Source organism: Strix aluco, chromosome 5 (assembly GCF_031877795.1).
Source record: "Strix aluco isolate bStrAlu1 chromosome 5, bStrAlu1.hap1, whole genome shotgun sequence".
Taxonomy (NCBI): domain Eukaryota; kingdom Metazoa; phylum Chordata; class Aves; order Strigiformes; family Strigidae; genus Strix; species Strix aluco.
The window spans coordinates 289,057-304,062 of NC_133935.1; the positions used below are offsets into that span (position 1 = coordinate 289,057).

A 15,006-nucleotide genomic window follows, 5' to 3' on the forward strand; every position below is an offset into this window, starting at 1 on the left:
CGTCACGCCGCCGCGCCCCGGAACGTCACGCCGCCGCGCCCCGCCAATCAGCGCCGAGCCGCCGCCGCCCCCTGGTGGCCGCCGGCGGGTCCCGCCCCGCGCGGGGGGGGCGCTGCGCGGGGCCGGGCCGCGGGCGGTGCCCGGGCGGGAGGCGGCGGGGCGGTGCCCGGCGCGGCGGTGGGGGGAGGCGGGCAGCGGGGTGGGCGAGGCGCTGCCCGCGCTTTTCCGGGTAGCGGCCCCCGGCCGGTCGCCGCGGGGAATCGGCTGCCCGAGGCGGCGCAGATCGGGCCGTCGCTCCTGGTGCCGGCGCGGAAATCACACAGAAACGAGATCCTGGAGCCGCGCCCGCGCCGCTGTCACCCGGGCGTTTTCCTTCCGAGCCGCTCCCCGCCAACGCGGAAGAGACAGCGGCGGCATCTCGGTGCCAGGCTGCCGCCAGCCCGCCCCGCGCTGCGGCGTCACCCCCCTCTGCCCTCCGTAACGGCCCAACCACGCCGGGGGAGCCGGGGCGATGAAACCGTGTACCCGCCTTTCCGAACCAGCGGGGCAGCCCTGCCGGAGGTGACTCAACATCACAATTCGTTATTTCACCAAATCCTCCAGCCCGAACTGCCCCGGTCGTGCTGCTCGGGGCCAGCAGCCGCCCCCAGCCGAGCCCAGGGAGCGGTGCCGGGTGCCGGGACGCTCCGCACGGGCACTCCCGGGCTCTCGGAATCTCGGCCGGTGGTGGCCGACAGCCTGACTCGGGAATGGTGATGTTTACCCAAAAAGCACAAGAAATGAGCCCTGCAACAAGAAACGATGTTTCGGCCTGGCTGCCTAAATTTTTGCTTTACATCGATGTGTACAAATTAATGTCTAATAAGCAAATGCGTCTTTGTGCTAAATGTGAAAATCTTCAAAGCTCTTTAATTAATACGTCTTAACTTGCACTAAACAGATCGCGATGATTCCTAGACACAGTTTCTCCTTACAAAATCAAGGAAGGTGTGTGCTTGACAGTCCTAATATTAAGATAAAAAGAAACAATAAAAAACTTCCTCCCTTAGCCCCTCGGCTCACACAGGGGTCCTGGAGCCACCTGCGCCCCCAAGCACTTGCTTCCTCCCAGCCTCTGGGTTTGCTGGCTGTGCAGGCAGCCCGTCCGGCTGCGAGAACATCCCTAAGTCAGCCATGGTTTACCTGTAAACCTGGGGATTAGCACTGGTAAATGAAGGAAGGTTAACAGACCAACCTAAAGGTAAGCAGGTCACGTCACTGCACAGTCTAGGTAACGACATTTAGCTGCAGGAATGGAGTGAGTTATTCCTGGGATTTCTATGACAAAAACATGCCTGGCTGGGTAATCCTCTTCGTTTTCTCTTTGAGGACAGCTGCTGCACCAGAAACTCCTGAGTGGAGGGATTGTAACACCATTGGCTGAAGAGAAGGACATCAGGATTGAGAAGCCAAGGCCTAGGAAACTGGAGAGAGAACGGAGAGACAGGCTGGGCCAGGGACCATGGAACTTGGTGGGAGACAATCTGTCAGGTGAGGCTCCAGTAATGCCAAGAGAAGGGTGGAGACATCAAAATCTCCGCTCCCTGCTCTCAGTGAGCTCTGACCTGCCTAGGTTCCCACTGAGCAGCTCAGGCCGTGTCTCTATTCCTTGTCAGTGTTGGTCAGCTTGTGGAGACCTGTCAGTGAGAGCCAAAGCTCCCATGGAAATGTACAGCAAACTCAGTGTCTCAGAAACTTTCCTCTTCCCTGTATCCACACTCAAAACATGACCCAAAGGCCTGCTCTGGATTCTCCAGGGCAAGGACTGAGCCTGCTATCGATCTGCACGGTGTTTGTTCTAGCTGCCAGCTTTTACTGTCTCCCTGAGTGAGCCTGTCCGGCCCAAATGTGTCCTTTGTGCATGTATGAGCCCTGGCTGCTTTGGTCTGAAAGCTTATAAAGCACAGGGTTCGTGCCCACCCCCTCTAGATCCACCAAAGAGGTTGAACTTAACTCTCTGAATGAGCCCCTTCCCTCTTCAGGGAAGTTTAGGCACCTGACTAGAGGCGACAAACCAGCACTTATCCATTGGCCACCTTGGTCAGAAAAGCAGAATACTTAGGCCAGAAACGCACAGAGATGCCTATATGCTTTAGAAATGGGTCTTATTCACAGGGTTTCCTTGATCCTTGACCTTGGCAAGGGTCAGCATCTGATGCTTGAGCATCTTCCGAAAGTCTGTTGCCCCATTCCTTTGGAAATGCTGTTCACATGCGAGGGAGACAGTGCCAAACACTCTCCCTGTTCCCTTGTGCCAGAAGAGAGGAAGAGAGGGCAGGGGGAGCCTGACCTCAGCTCCTGCGCAAGAAAACATACACTGCCCTGTGCAGTGGGTTTGACACAGCATTGCCTCATCTGTTCAGTAGAGAAAGCCAGCCCATGGTGTTAGCAAGGCTCTGGACACTCGGGTTTTCTTACTGCCTGCATTAGACCCGAGAGCGACCCAGATTCTTGTTTGCCTTTGATCAGTGCTTCGTTTCTGTTGGCCAACACACCCTTTTACACTCCTTGGGATCCTTAGCTTTTTCTTAGCTCAACATATAAATCATAGGACAGTTTTACAACAGATTTAAGTACATGTTTGGTTATGAAATTGCTAGCAATGCTAGTGATCTGACCTGTAATTTAGATTAACTTAAATCTGATGACTCCAGTGATGCTGCTGCTTGTAAATGGAAATTCCTGGTCTCCCATCTGGGCTCCTGCTAATGTGAATAAAGGAGTTGCAACTTTCTTATAGACAGAACATGCCCACTGGCTTTTGTATATTAAATGAGAGCCTAGAAAGAGTTCCTGCATTCAGCTGATAAACACAGGCACTGTATTTTTTGTCATTTAACTTGCTTATCCAGAACTGCAATAAATACTAACAGAAAATGGTAAAGAAAATTTCTGTTAAAAGTAAGGACATTCAACTTTAAGATAATATTAATTTCCCTTGCCAGTGTCAGAAGGAAGCTTCCCTTGTAAGTGTTTTAAGTGAGCTAGCTGCATGTCTTGTCCCCTATGCGATTCCACATGTCAGGCATCTGCATTCCTGGGAGCTTTGTTTGGCTCTAATACGATTCTTTGAAGGAGTACGTGGACCAGAAGTGCAGAACCATTTGTATAACTGGTAGCCTAACATCAAACCAGTTTGGCTTCCCTATATACATATACGCAGTTTAAACCTAAAGCTATGTTTTTCAGGAATTAATTATTGTGAAGAAGAAAATTTTAGAAGTATCAATCGAACAGAATAATCTTTAAACCACCTGAAGGTTAATTTAGCCACATAATGAATGCATGCTTCCCAGGGCAGGCACTGGAATGGGTACCTGCACTCACCAGCACCTGCTGCCACTGGCTTCCAGTGGTGCATGCAAAGTGCTGCCTTTGTAAAACATTTCCTGATTATAATGCCTTCTAATATTTACAAGGTCACAACTAGCAATTTCAGCTGTAAATATAGAAGCATGTGGTTTTGTTTTTTTCTCCTCCACCTATATTTTTTTTATCTGATTTACTATCATCTTCCTTTCTATTGTCAAATAACAGCCGTATATAGAACAGCAAGGCTAGAATGGCCCGTCCATCTCAGTCAAGGCTTTCAGACTTGAAGTGCTTATTTCTGGGCCCAAAATTCACGTGGAGATCTAAAATCTGTCAACAAATAACCCAACACGACTCCAGATGCAATGTCCTGCCTCATGTCTGATCTTGGGGTTGTATCTGCAAACCCAGGTGGGAGAAGGCAACGGTCACCGTGCATCTCCCTGCCGTCGCCGTCTGTCCTCCTCCCTGCCATGCTGGCTGTCTGGGGCGACAGGGTGAAGCAGGAGCCTGGTAGAGGTGGCTCTGACTTCCTGGTCTGAGCTGCCTGCCCTGAGAGGCGTGAGACATGCAATCTTTACACTCCACGTCTTCTTGTGGGGTTTGGCACCTCCTGCCTCTCCCTTGCTTGCCTGTGCTGCCTGTCAGTCTGAGTGACAGTCCTCAGCGGGCAAGTGAGGTAAGAGGGAGGCACCTCTGTGCTTTGGACTATCAGGAGGATTGCTGGGCTTCAGGTTGCCTTATCCCTGCTCAGTGTATTTGCTAAGAGAAAACTTCTTCCTGGCATGGCTAATGGGTAAGAGAAAATCATACTAATTCTCCTCTAACGCGAAGGGCAGTGGGGATGGGATATATTCATCTGGGAGACGTGTCAAAGGGAGTTACGTGAAATGCAGCACTGCAAGAACCCTGCTTCCTGTTTCTATTCTGTTTGTTTTACTAACTCAATGTAAAAAGTTGGTGAGACAACTGAATCGTAAGCTGTTTTAGCTAAAATAAGGTAATGCTAAGATCAGATTTTGCTTAAACATAGCTGATAACGTCGAATCGGTTCTCCAAACATCATCACCTGTCAGCCCAGGACCTTGACAGAGTATTTGCCGAGTAACTGCCTGCTCTTACGGTTGTCCCTTGACAATGCATTTTCCATTCCACCTACAAAACCTGTCTTATTTACCCTTTGGTATTTCAAATACTAGCTTTAAACTAAGAAAAACATCACTGGACTCAAGTAAAAAGACTACACGCTGCCACAAGAGGAAAATTGAGAGAATTGTTTGTATCTTCTATTAACCAGATAAGCTGCTGCATGTATTTCACAACATTTGAACCAATTTTTTAAAATGATTGGACAATTCTTGTAAACGGCTGCTCATCAGGCTTTCCAAATGCTTTTCTTCTCTATGCCTAGATTAAAGACTTTTTAAAAAGGATCTCTGAAGGTAAATTTACTTTAAAGAATATGTTCAATCAAAACTTTTTTGCAGGGCTCCATGTGACCCATTTGCAATACATGTTTTTCTTGCTTTGACACTGTTGACTTGCTCACATGATTCACTACTGACCCTTTAATTCTCTTCATGTCTTGAGTCATTTCTGATTTATAGCAATATAAAAGACTTCTTCTTGAGGCATTGTTTTGGATAGAATGAAGGTTTCATACAAGAAAATCACTTGGAAAAAATAGGCACACCATGTCAATGTTTCACTTGAAAGCTATGACAAGATGGAGATGTTAGATTCTTTTTCTCTAGCTACACTGCTGGTGCATTAGAGTTACTATTGCAAAGAGCCTCCCCCAAAGGTTCTCTCAGCTCTTACAAGTGCAGACTAAGTGTTGGTATTGGGGTGGTGCTTTGCACAAGTAAACACAACCAAGACTCCAACTGGACAAAATCCAATTGGCCAGACTTCTTGCACAGAAATAATTTATTCTACGTGAAAGCACAAATCTAACAACTGAGAGATTTCACCACAGGGACACGATTCAGAATTAATGATAAAACTCTCTGTTCTGAGTCATACCTGCAATCGTATTGAAAACCAGAGAGTAAATACACAGTACTCTTTTTCAGGGAAACCCTACCTAAATGCTGTGTGTCATGGATTTGCATGAAGGTGTTGGGCTGCTTCTCTTTGAAGTTGTCTCACCTCATATGTGTAAGCTAAGTTTATGGACCTTTTTAAAAACAATGCTGTCCAGAAAGAGTTTTTACAAGATGACTATGTAAGTTGCTAAACAAGTTCTTTGCTTTGGCAGGGATATATTTTTCTTTACCCTGATCTTCAGTTGCAGTGTGTACAGGTGCTCTGCTCTGTTTGGAAACTAAAGGAACAACAAAAAGGAGAGGAAAAGTGCATGATGATATTGTGGTAGCACCCAGCAGAGAACAAGGAGAGAAAATGCTTTTCTTTTATAGAATTAAGTGACTTTAGAGTTTTGGGACACATTTTCTGAATGCAGGAATATTTAGTATATTTATTAAATAAATATGAGGATTGAAATCTGTAGGTATGCTCCTGCTGTAACCCTCTCCTGAGTAGACACCTTGAGCTTGCCTCCACGAGCTCATGCAATATTCCATAACATTTCTAGAGGAGGAAAGATCAAACACAGCACTACAGTGCTTTATAAACACAGGACAAATCTGCCAAGAGCAGACCAAGAACAAGGAGTAGGTACTGATGGGGATGACGATTGCCTGTATAGGTGACTTTTACCCAAATATATACATACCAAAATATATGTATATAAAATACTATATATATGGAACAAAATATTTTAAAAATAACCTGACATCCCCCCCTAATATTTCACATACCTTGGATGTTCAACAGACAGCAGATGCCTATCTGTCACTGGTAGTTACTTCCAAAGTAAAAGCTGTATTAAACATAATATGGTGGTACTCAAACAGATGGGGCAAGCTGATGCAGAGGAGTAGACAGCAGGAGGGTCCAGAACTCAGGAGAAAAGTGATCCAATAAAATTAGGTCAGTCCAAGGTAACATGAATGAAGACTTCAAGTTTGAAAAACATCTTTGTTACTGTTCTGTGAATGTGCTGATCCTGTTCTTGGGACTTCAGCTGAGCTGGTGAGATGAACAATTTTCTGTTTAGTGTTGGTTTGCAAGCCCTTTTGAGAAGGAATTGCTCTTCTTAAGACTCTGGAAAGAATGTGGAGGTGCCGCTGCAAATAAATAAAAATGCTGCTGTTGGTGGCTTCTGTGATGTGCTGTGAGGCTAACTCCCCGTGAAGTTGAGCAGGTGTCTCGTTTGGGCTGCACAGCCAGTATCGATAATGTGGTGCCACAAGCCACACTTCTGCTGTATAAGCAGAGCCTGGGATTTGGGCACGGGCTGAATACAGCTCCTCTGTGACAGCCTCCTTCTGCTCCACTGTGAGATCCATGCAAGTACTTCTTCCAAGCAAAAATCTTCCTTCGTATCCACCTTTAACCCTAGCAACAAACGTATCCTTTGGCTCCCACATACTAGAATTTTTAGTCCTTTTCCTTCTTTCAGGTATTGACACCTATTCAAGCCCAGTTCCAAATGCCAGTGATCTTGCAGATTTCCCATCAACAACGATCTCAAAGTATCACAGAGCCCGAGCAAAAACAGAGTGTCAGTGCCTCCAGCGTTACTGAGGTACACCATGGCTCGGATTCCCCGTTGCAGGCGGACTGAGGTGTGGCAGCCAAGTAGTCACGGTTGTCTGCCCTGCCCATCTGTAGGAGGCTGCTTTCCCCACTCTAAATAATACTGTGTATAATAGGAATATCATACATGTTCTTTATGCTCTTCACCTGCTGCAGCCTATCCTCTGGTGCATTACTGTAAACTGGCTGCTTTTGGCTCTTAACTCAGAGAATTCCTTTGGGAAACAACTTCTCAAGGAGTTAGGCACAGATTGCTTATGCTTTTCAGGATTTTAATCTTAGGCTATATAAGTATAGGCTGTATAAGTTCCATCTGACAGTTACACAGGCAGTTCCAGAGAAAAAGGATTGCTTAAGAATGTGAAAAAAAAAAAGTCTCCATTCTCCAGGCAGTTGGCTACTTTCTGTTTCTTTCAATATGGAGCTTAGACCAGCAGTTTCTGAGCCAGCCATGAGGTGCAGTCCAGGACAGGAGAAGGCACATAAAATTTTACTGTACTGCTTCCAGACTATTCTCCAACCATTTGGTTAATGCCCTCTTTTCTGCTGTGACTTCTATTACCTCCCTGCCAACGATGGGGCAGGTGCCCACCTGGCTCACTTCTTGCTCTTCCTGGCTCTCAAGCTGCCTCACATCAAGGCTGCCACGTCAGAAGACTGTGACCTTACCACAATATTTGTTTGCTCTTTCTGTTAAAGAGCATGGAGTTCGCCACTGGCAGGAGGATGCAGTGAATGTCTCCATCCTGGCCAGAACAGAAGATGTCTTATCAGTTAGGAGGTTCAGAGTTGGGCTTGAAGGTGCCTTGGTTCAGTCTGGGAGAACCAGTTGTTAAAATGATGGCAAGTTGCCCAAAAGGCTATTTCAAATAAATGCCTATTGTTGACAAATTTCTACACTTCTTTTTCTTTTCTTGATAACATCTGCTTTGGAGGAGAAATGCAAAATTATCAAGCGGTTCTTCTCTGGGCTTCGATGTATGTGCTGGTTTGTAACCGATTAATTCAGCTGTCGGTCATTTAAAGATTAATCCGCTTCCGTTCTCTGCTCCGTTCTTTGTCTTGGCCTTATGTATTAGTGTGGACATAACGCCCTTGAAACTGCAGCTACCTCTGGGTGGTTCATCACAGTAACATCCTTCCTAAATCTTATTGCTAGATGGATGGATAGACTTCTGAAAACTGTACACTGTTATGCAGGACAAAATTCCATTGAAATGAGGAAAGAACCAGCCTGGGTAGGCTTGTATGTGCATCAGAGATTAGTGCATCAGGAATTCTATTGTACGCAGACACTCTGTTTAGAGTCTTAGTCACCCTTCATCACGCTAACTTTATGCTAGGATAACCACGCTTATGGGTGAAGGAAAGCATCTCTAGTGTGGAGTCTTGCAGGAAAAAAGGTAGGAAGAGTGTATATGAGGTTGCTAGAAAAGCATCATAGAGAGAATTCGTTGCTTCCTGTTTTGTTGTGCACTGTTGCTGCACACTGGTAACGATGTCCAGCTTGCCTCTGGTTTGTACATAGAATCCTCCTGAATGAAACACCACAGTCTTCATTTTTACTTCAGTGCAAGGAGAACCACAGGGAGGCTTATTAACAAGAACTTTGTTAAAATATATGCTAAAATAACCTTAGGGAAGGCTCAAGTATCCTTACAGGTTACCTGCATTCTTTAGACAGGAACATGAACCGTAAGCTGTCTGGTTTTAGAGCAGCCCTGGCAGAAGGGCGTGGGGAGAAGAGAAAGCTCTCCTGCTGACAAGCCTAGAGCCAGAACATAGAGTGACACGGAAGACTCCACAAGTGACTTGCTGAAATAACAGCATGTGCTTTTCTAACGTGCATTTTTTCTGGATTTCTTGACAGGAAGGCTTTAAATCATGAACTTTCTAAACTGTTCAGTGAGATGTGGGATATGGATGTTAACCGCCTTGTGCCCGGGAAGGACTACACCATTGATTTGCAGGTAACCAATTGCTAAGTCACATGAGAATTAAGGGCAGTATGGTACTGTAGGAAGAGGTGTCTGCAAAACTGCCTTCTGCTAAAACAGTTGCCTGTGCTTCGTCATCTTCACTAATGGCATAGGCAGGACCTCCTTATGATGAAGAATCACTTAGGAGAAGGAACAGTACAGAGAACACATTAATGGTCCACACTGCCTGGATGTTGGTTACAAGTGGAGTCTCTCAGGTGTCTGTCTGGGGGCCTGTAACGTTTAATATCTTTATCAGTGGCCTGGAGGAGGAGATGGAGTGCAACCTTTACAATTTTGCAGGTGACAGCAAACTGTGGTGATAAAGTTGGTAAGCGCAGGGCTTCTCTTCAGCTGGACCTAGGCAGGCTGGAGGAGTAGACTAAGGAAGGAACATCATGAAATTCAACAAGGACAAATACAACCAGGACAGAATGCCAAGAGAAGCTCTGAAATTTCCATCTCTGGAGGTTTTCAAGACCCAACAAGATGACACCCTGAGCAATATGGTCTGAATTCAGTGCTGACCATACTTTGAGCAGGACTAGAGATGTCCTGAGGTCCCCTCCACCCTGGATGTTTCTGTGTGTATGACTTCTTGTGTGTATGATCTGGGTGACTTTCAGTGAGAGGGAAGGCAAGATAGGTCCCAAGTCATTCTTGGAGGAATAAGGAAGGAACTTGAGGAATTCCTGGGTGTCTCCTGGAGAGTGTGGAGTAGCACAGAGGTGTGGGTGAGGAGGGTTTCAGGGTTGCTGCTACCAGCCCCAGGGAACTGTGAGGGAGGAGTGGGTATCAGATTTGATGAGCAGGCATTTCACTCCTTGCCAGCTCAGTGTAGTGCAAACATGGCCATGTGTTTTGGCCACAAATTGCAGCAGGCCACTGAATATTCAGTATCCAATTCTGTACTCACACAAGTACTCAAACACGTTATTTCAATGTTGCTTCATATTATAAGATACAATTTTCCGTGCTGACAAACTTGAAAAAGGGGTACCTACTTCAGGCCAAAATGTGGGGGGGGAAAACGTCTCCCATACGGTTTCTCCATTTCTCACAACAAGGCTCTAGTTACCCCTTGCCCATGTTAACAAACTGCTACTCATCTTTTCTCCTCTTTCCTTGAGAATGCCCTTTTTGGAACAGAAATTTGAAAATTGCCAGGAAAGCCTCCTTTCTATTTTGGATGTGCTTATTGGTAACATTGATTAAAATGCCCTTAAACGTGGCCAACCAGTCTTTGAAAACTCCAGAGCACCAGGATGCACCAGTCCAAAGCTGATGGAGCTGCACAGAACTATCTCGGCATCTCCCCGGCACTGGGGCAATGGCTGGGACTGCAGTCATTAGATCAGAAAACAAAGACTGCGCCTGAGGAGCCTGCTCAGGAGTTGGATTGCTTAACCATTATCACAGAGGAGAGGAGAATTAGACTGGCTAGCTTGGGGAGCAGGAACTCAGGAGAGAAGCAACCCCTCCTCTGCACTGCATGGCCTCATAAACTATATGCAGTGGGTCTGTGGGTTACAAATGAACAGAGAAGGAAGGTGCCCAAATCTCTTTTCTATGTATTTGTGGTGAGAGGGAGCCTTGGCTCTGTATTACTTCTCTTTATCCTTTGTGATGTATATACATAGTAGCACAGCTGGTTATTGATCAGAACTGAACTATCACAGTCATCTCTGAAAATGAGTCAACAGAGAAATTCCAGGCTCTTAGTGTCAGAGATTACGTCTTTTTTTCTTTATGCTGGCAGTTCTTCTGTAATGTCTTCTCTTGTTTTGTAGAAGGGCCATTCCTAACAAAGAATCCTGATCGCGTTATGGGTTTTGTTTTGATTATTACAAAGGCAGGCACTGTCTTCTCTAAGGACATCTTACTTCTTTCACTGTTTTACTCTGGTGTTTCTCCTAGGGAAAAGCAGGTGCTGCTCAGCAAGGTGACAGTGCTGTCCAGGACAGCGCAGCCAAACATCTGTTTCACAACGTAAATGAAGAACGCCTGAAGAGCATAAAAACTTTTGCAAGTGAGACCTTTTGTTAATGGTGGAAGTGACATGAAGAATCTATGTTGGTTTTTACATGTTTGCCTAAAATATAACACCATATATAATTTGGATGGTGGTGAGGATCATCAGGCCGCCTGTCATTTGAAGGCAGTTTCTACATTTGCATGGAGGTTAGCTGCAGCCTCAGCCTCAGGAAGAACATCCTTTTGTGCCTTAGCCAAAATCTGGCTGTCTCTGTGGTTCTTCTACTACAAAGCAAAACGAATGAGACTCTTCTCATTGCTTTGATGTTATTCCACGTACTGAAAAAAACACCAAAGTCATCCTTCCTCCATTGCTCACAGCCTCTGGTCCTTTCAGATAGCACTAGGTCCACAGCTACTTCTTGCATTTCTGTTGGGGGCGATACTTCAAGCGTGTCTATAAATGTACATTTCCTTCCCTGATTTTTCTTTTCCCCAGACAGAGTTACATTAACTGATCAAAGAGCCGGCATAACGGGGAGCACCCCCACTCCTCTCTGAGCCACACAATCCTGTGTAGTGAGGGCAGCTCTGGTACCCACTGAACACTATACTGAGTCCCTTCAGCTCACTAACCTGGCAGGCAATGACTTAGGTTTTTGGCCTCAAGTATTTTTCTACCAGCTTGGTGTGTTGAATCAGCCCCCAGAGTCCACTGAGTGTCAGAGCAGAAGTAGATGAAGTGATGGGAGGGAGCAAGTGGCAAAAAGGGTGCAAAGGAGAAATTGAACCCATCTGCTCACTGGCCACATGCTCAAGCCATCTCACGTAGGTTTATGCTGTATTATTCCTCCACTGAAGTAATGCCCATAAAGCCTTCTGCTAGCATAGCTCAAGTTCACAAAGCCTATACCTGTAATTTTGGTGGTCAGATACGATTTGTTTTGGTATGTCATTACTGCTTCAGCACTTGGTTCCGTAAGGAAGCTCAGTAGGGAGCTGTTTATCGTAAAAAGTAGAGCAGTGGTCTGACCCTGAGTCACCTCTAGACCTACACCCAGCAGCGTACCTGAGAATGCAATCTGACTTACAAAGGAATGTCTTTCTCTAAGGGCTGCCAAGGCATATTATATGGCATCTTTTTAAAAAGATGGCGCTCTCTAATGGCTGGATCACAGGTATGATTAGGGGTAGGGCCTGTTCACTGCTATGAGCACACTGAAAGTTTCTCTTTTTCTGCAGCCTTTATTTCCTTACTGGACAACTATGAGACATCAACCGGTGTAGCAGAAGTAGTGACTCCAGAAGAAATAGTTGAAAACAACTGTTTTCTTGATGCTATCTTAGCAACAGAAGTCATGAAAGTGAGTAACACAGATCTTTTTTAGTCGCTGAAAATGCTGAATTAAAAAGTAAACTGTGTGTATGTATCTTGGTTTCCTATCCTTCAGCTAGCTCATGAATATCTGCTTAAAAAAAACCTAGCCAAGCCAAACCTTGCCGATTTCAAGTACCAGCTTTATGACATCTGGTTCCAGCTCTATGCCAGGAAAGAAGGAGACAGGTATGTTTGATGGATATGGCCGCTGATAATCCCTACCCTATTCTGACTTGGGTAAATATAAGCCTGAGTGCCACCTGCTACACCCAGAACTGGAAGATGCCCTCAGAACACAGCCTAAGTCAGGTGTTCATTGCTCCCACACAGACTGTGTTTAAAGACTTACTGATCAGATACCAACAGTACTGACTCTTGGGGTACACCACTGGTGAACTGCCTCCACCTGCACTTTGTGTCCCTAATCACAGGCCTTCAGCCGCAGACATTCATCCACTTCTCTGCCCACATCATCCCCTTTTCTAATCTGCACCTCATGAGTTTGTCTGAGTCTGTTACGGGAGACAGTGTCAGAAGCCTTGCTAAAATCTGGATAAGCAGCAGTGATGCATCTGTGGCATTTACTAGCAACCTTCATCATCAAATACAAACTTAGACTTCATGGCTGAATTTCATTGCAAGTTTTGTGCAAGTTAAGAAAGAAAACCCCAAAAATCCAGACAAATAAAAAAACTGCTCACAAATCAACCTAAGCAGCATGTGCATCTTCTTGCCTTTTACATCCTCGAATTTGAGCTATTTAAACACATAAAAAACCCTATATATTATTCTTTGGTTTATTACAGACCTGATTCTTGCGGGTTTGAACATGTTTTTGTTGGAGAAACACGGCGTGGTAAACAGATCTTAGGTTTGCACAACTGGGTGCAATTTTACCTTCAGGAAAAGCACAACCAAATTGACTACAAGGGATATGTCACTCAGAAGAACAAAACCAGGGTAAGAACAAGCAGGGTGTCTTTGCAAAAAAAAGACAAATGTATCCAGAGATAAAAGCTGCAGTAATGAATCAAGGCACAATGATGTAATCATAGGCTCAAATGTTTTGAACCTAATTTGCCCACATGTATATAAGCAAAAGAAATACTAGCATGCCCTCAAGTCCAGCTTATTCTTTTGCAAAAGCTATTTAAAAAGTTAGTGCCGGTGTTTACAGAATCGCAACACTGCTGAAGCTTAATTGAGAGAAATGATCATGGATGCTCCAGAGGACAGGGAAAGGGCTGTGCTCCAGCTATAGCAGCCTGGCACAGCAGGATGACTGAATCTTGCAATGCTCTCAAATATGTGGAGTCGGAAATTGTATCTGTCTGGTCACAGCTGTGCTGGAGACTGTTCTATTGTTTTGTTTATGCTTTCAGCCTGACAAAGATGACCAAGTTTTGAGCATCCAGTTCAGCTGGAAGGGCTCAGTCAAGCCCATTGGAAGCACCTTTATTGGTGTCAGCCCAGAGTTTGAATTTGCCCTTTACACCGTCATTTTCCTGCTGTCTGAAGAAAGAGTCACACGTGAAACAGTGAAGATAGAGGAATATGAGCTACAGATGGTTGTTTGCCGCCATGGGCACCACATTGGAACAGCATACCCCGTACTCCTCAGCACCAGTAGTGAAGACTAGTATTAGAGTGATCAGGCAATGTTTCTTTTTGGGAGGGGAGAGGGGGGACATGGGACCAGATGGCAGAGTAAGTTGATGTGTTGTTTTATACAATTGGTTTTCAGTAAAAATTGATGACTCACTCGCTTTTGGCCTGCAACAGAGTGTTTGATCAATAGTGTGCTGTGGCTCAGTGTCTGACAAACTTTGAAACATACTGCTACTCTCATTAAAGACTGGATCAAACTTCCATCAGCCTTCCTTTGTGCATGATAACACTGTACTTTTCAGCAGATAATGGAATTTAGGAAAAGGCCGTATTAAAATTGATACACATACTTCTCTTACTTGTTAGCTACTGCATACCTGAAAGAGTAATAACCACACATTGTTTACATTTGCCTTCCAGACAAGAACCTTGATTTAGCACAAGTAGCACCACAGTACTTTTTTTTTCTGCTCTCCTCATTCTATAAGAGGTTAATTTCAAATGCATTTTTACAATTACAAAGCCCTGGACACACAGGAAACACATTCAGATGTGAGAATGGTCATCAGATCAACAGCAGGTCTGCCACCCCATTGGCTTTGCCCAGGTTTGCTAGAAGCCACAGTCGGCTTTCTCTCACCTAAAACTCTGTGGTAGGGGCCCCTGTGCTCCACTGCAGGCAGCGATGCCCGCAGGCACTTACCTGCCCGTGTAATCTGCATTAGGGTTAGAGGAACGGCCCTGCAGGGCCCGCTGACTAGATCCCCAGGGACAGTTAGAAGACGTCTCTGGGGACACTGGTTCTAGTCCTGGGCCTGGTCACTGGTCCTCCTGCTGATGTGGGCACGTCTGCCCCTGTGCTTGCACAATGAAAGGAATGTAATGCTTTTCCTTCTCATACCAATGCAGAAACAGGCAGATGCCGAGACCCTCTGAGATTGTGACAAATTCTGGTTAGATATACACATCCCACAAGAATTTCTTCAACCAAACAAGGATCTTTACTCACACTGGTAACAGAACTGCTTTTTTCTATTTGCTTCCTGAAAAGGA

General features: G+C 45.5%; 1 protein-coding gene across 1 annotated transcript; it reads left to right on the forward strand.

The window, feature by feature from the left end:
- Positions 1-3,944: 3,944 nt before the first annotated feature.
- LOC141923891 (poly(U)-specific endoribonuclease-like) lies at positions 3,945-14,311 on the forward strand. Its single transcript, XM_074825555.1, has 7 exons — positions 3,945-4,147; positions 8,885-8,984; positions 10,911-11,022; positions 12,210-12,331; positions 12,419-12,531; positions 13,152-13,305; positions 13,728-14,311. The coding sequence occupies exons 1-7, from the start codon at positions 4,137-4,139 to the stop codon at positions 13,983-13,985; spliced, it is 870 nt and encodes a 289-aa protein (XP_074681656.1). The 5' UTR covers positions 3,945-4,136; the 3' UTR covers positions 13,986-14,311.
- Positions 14,312-15,006: the final 695 nt, after the last annotated feature.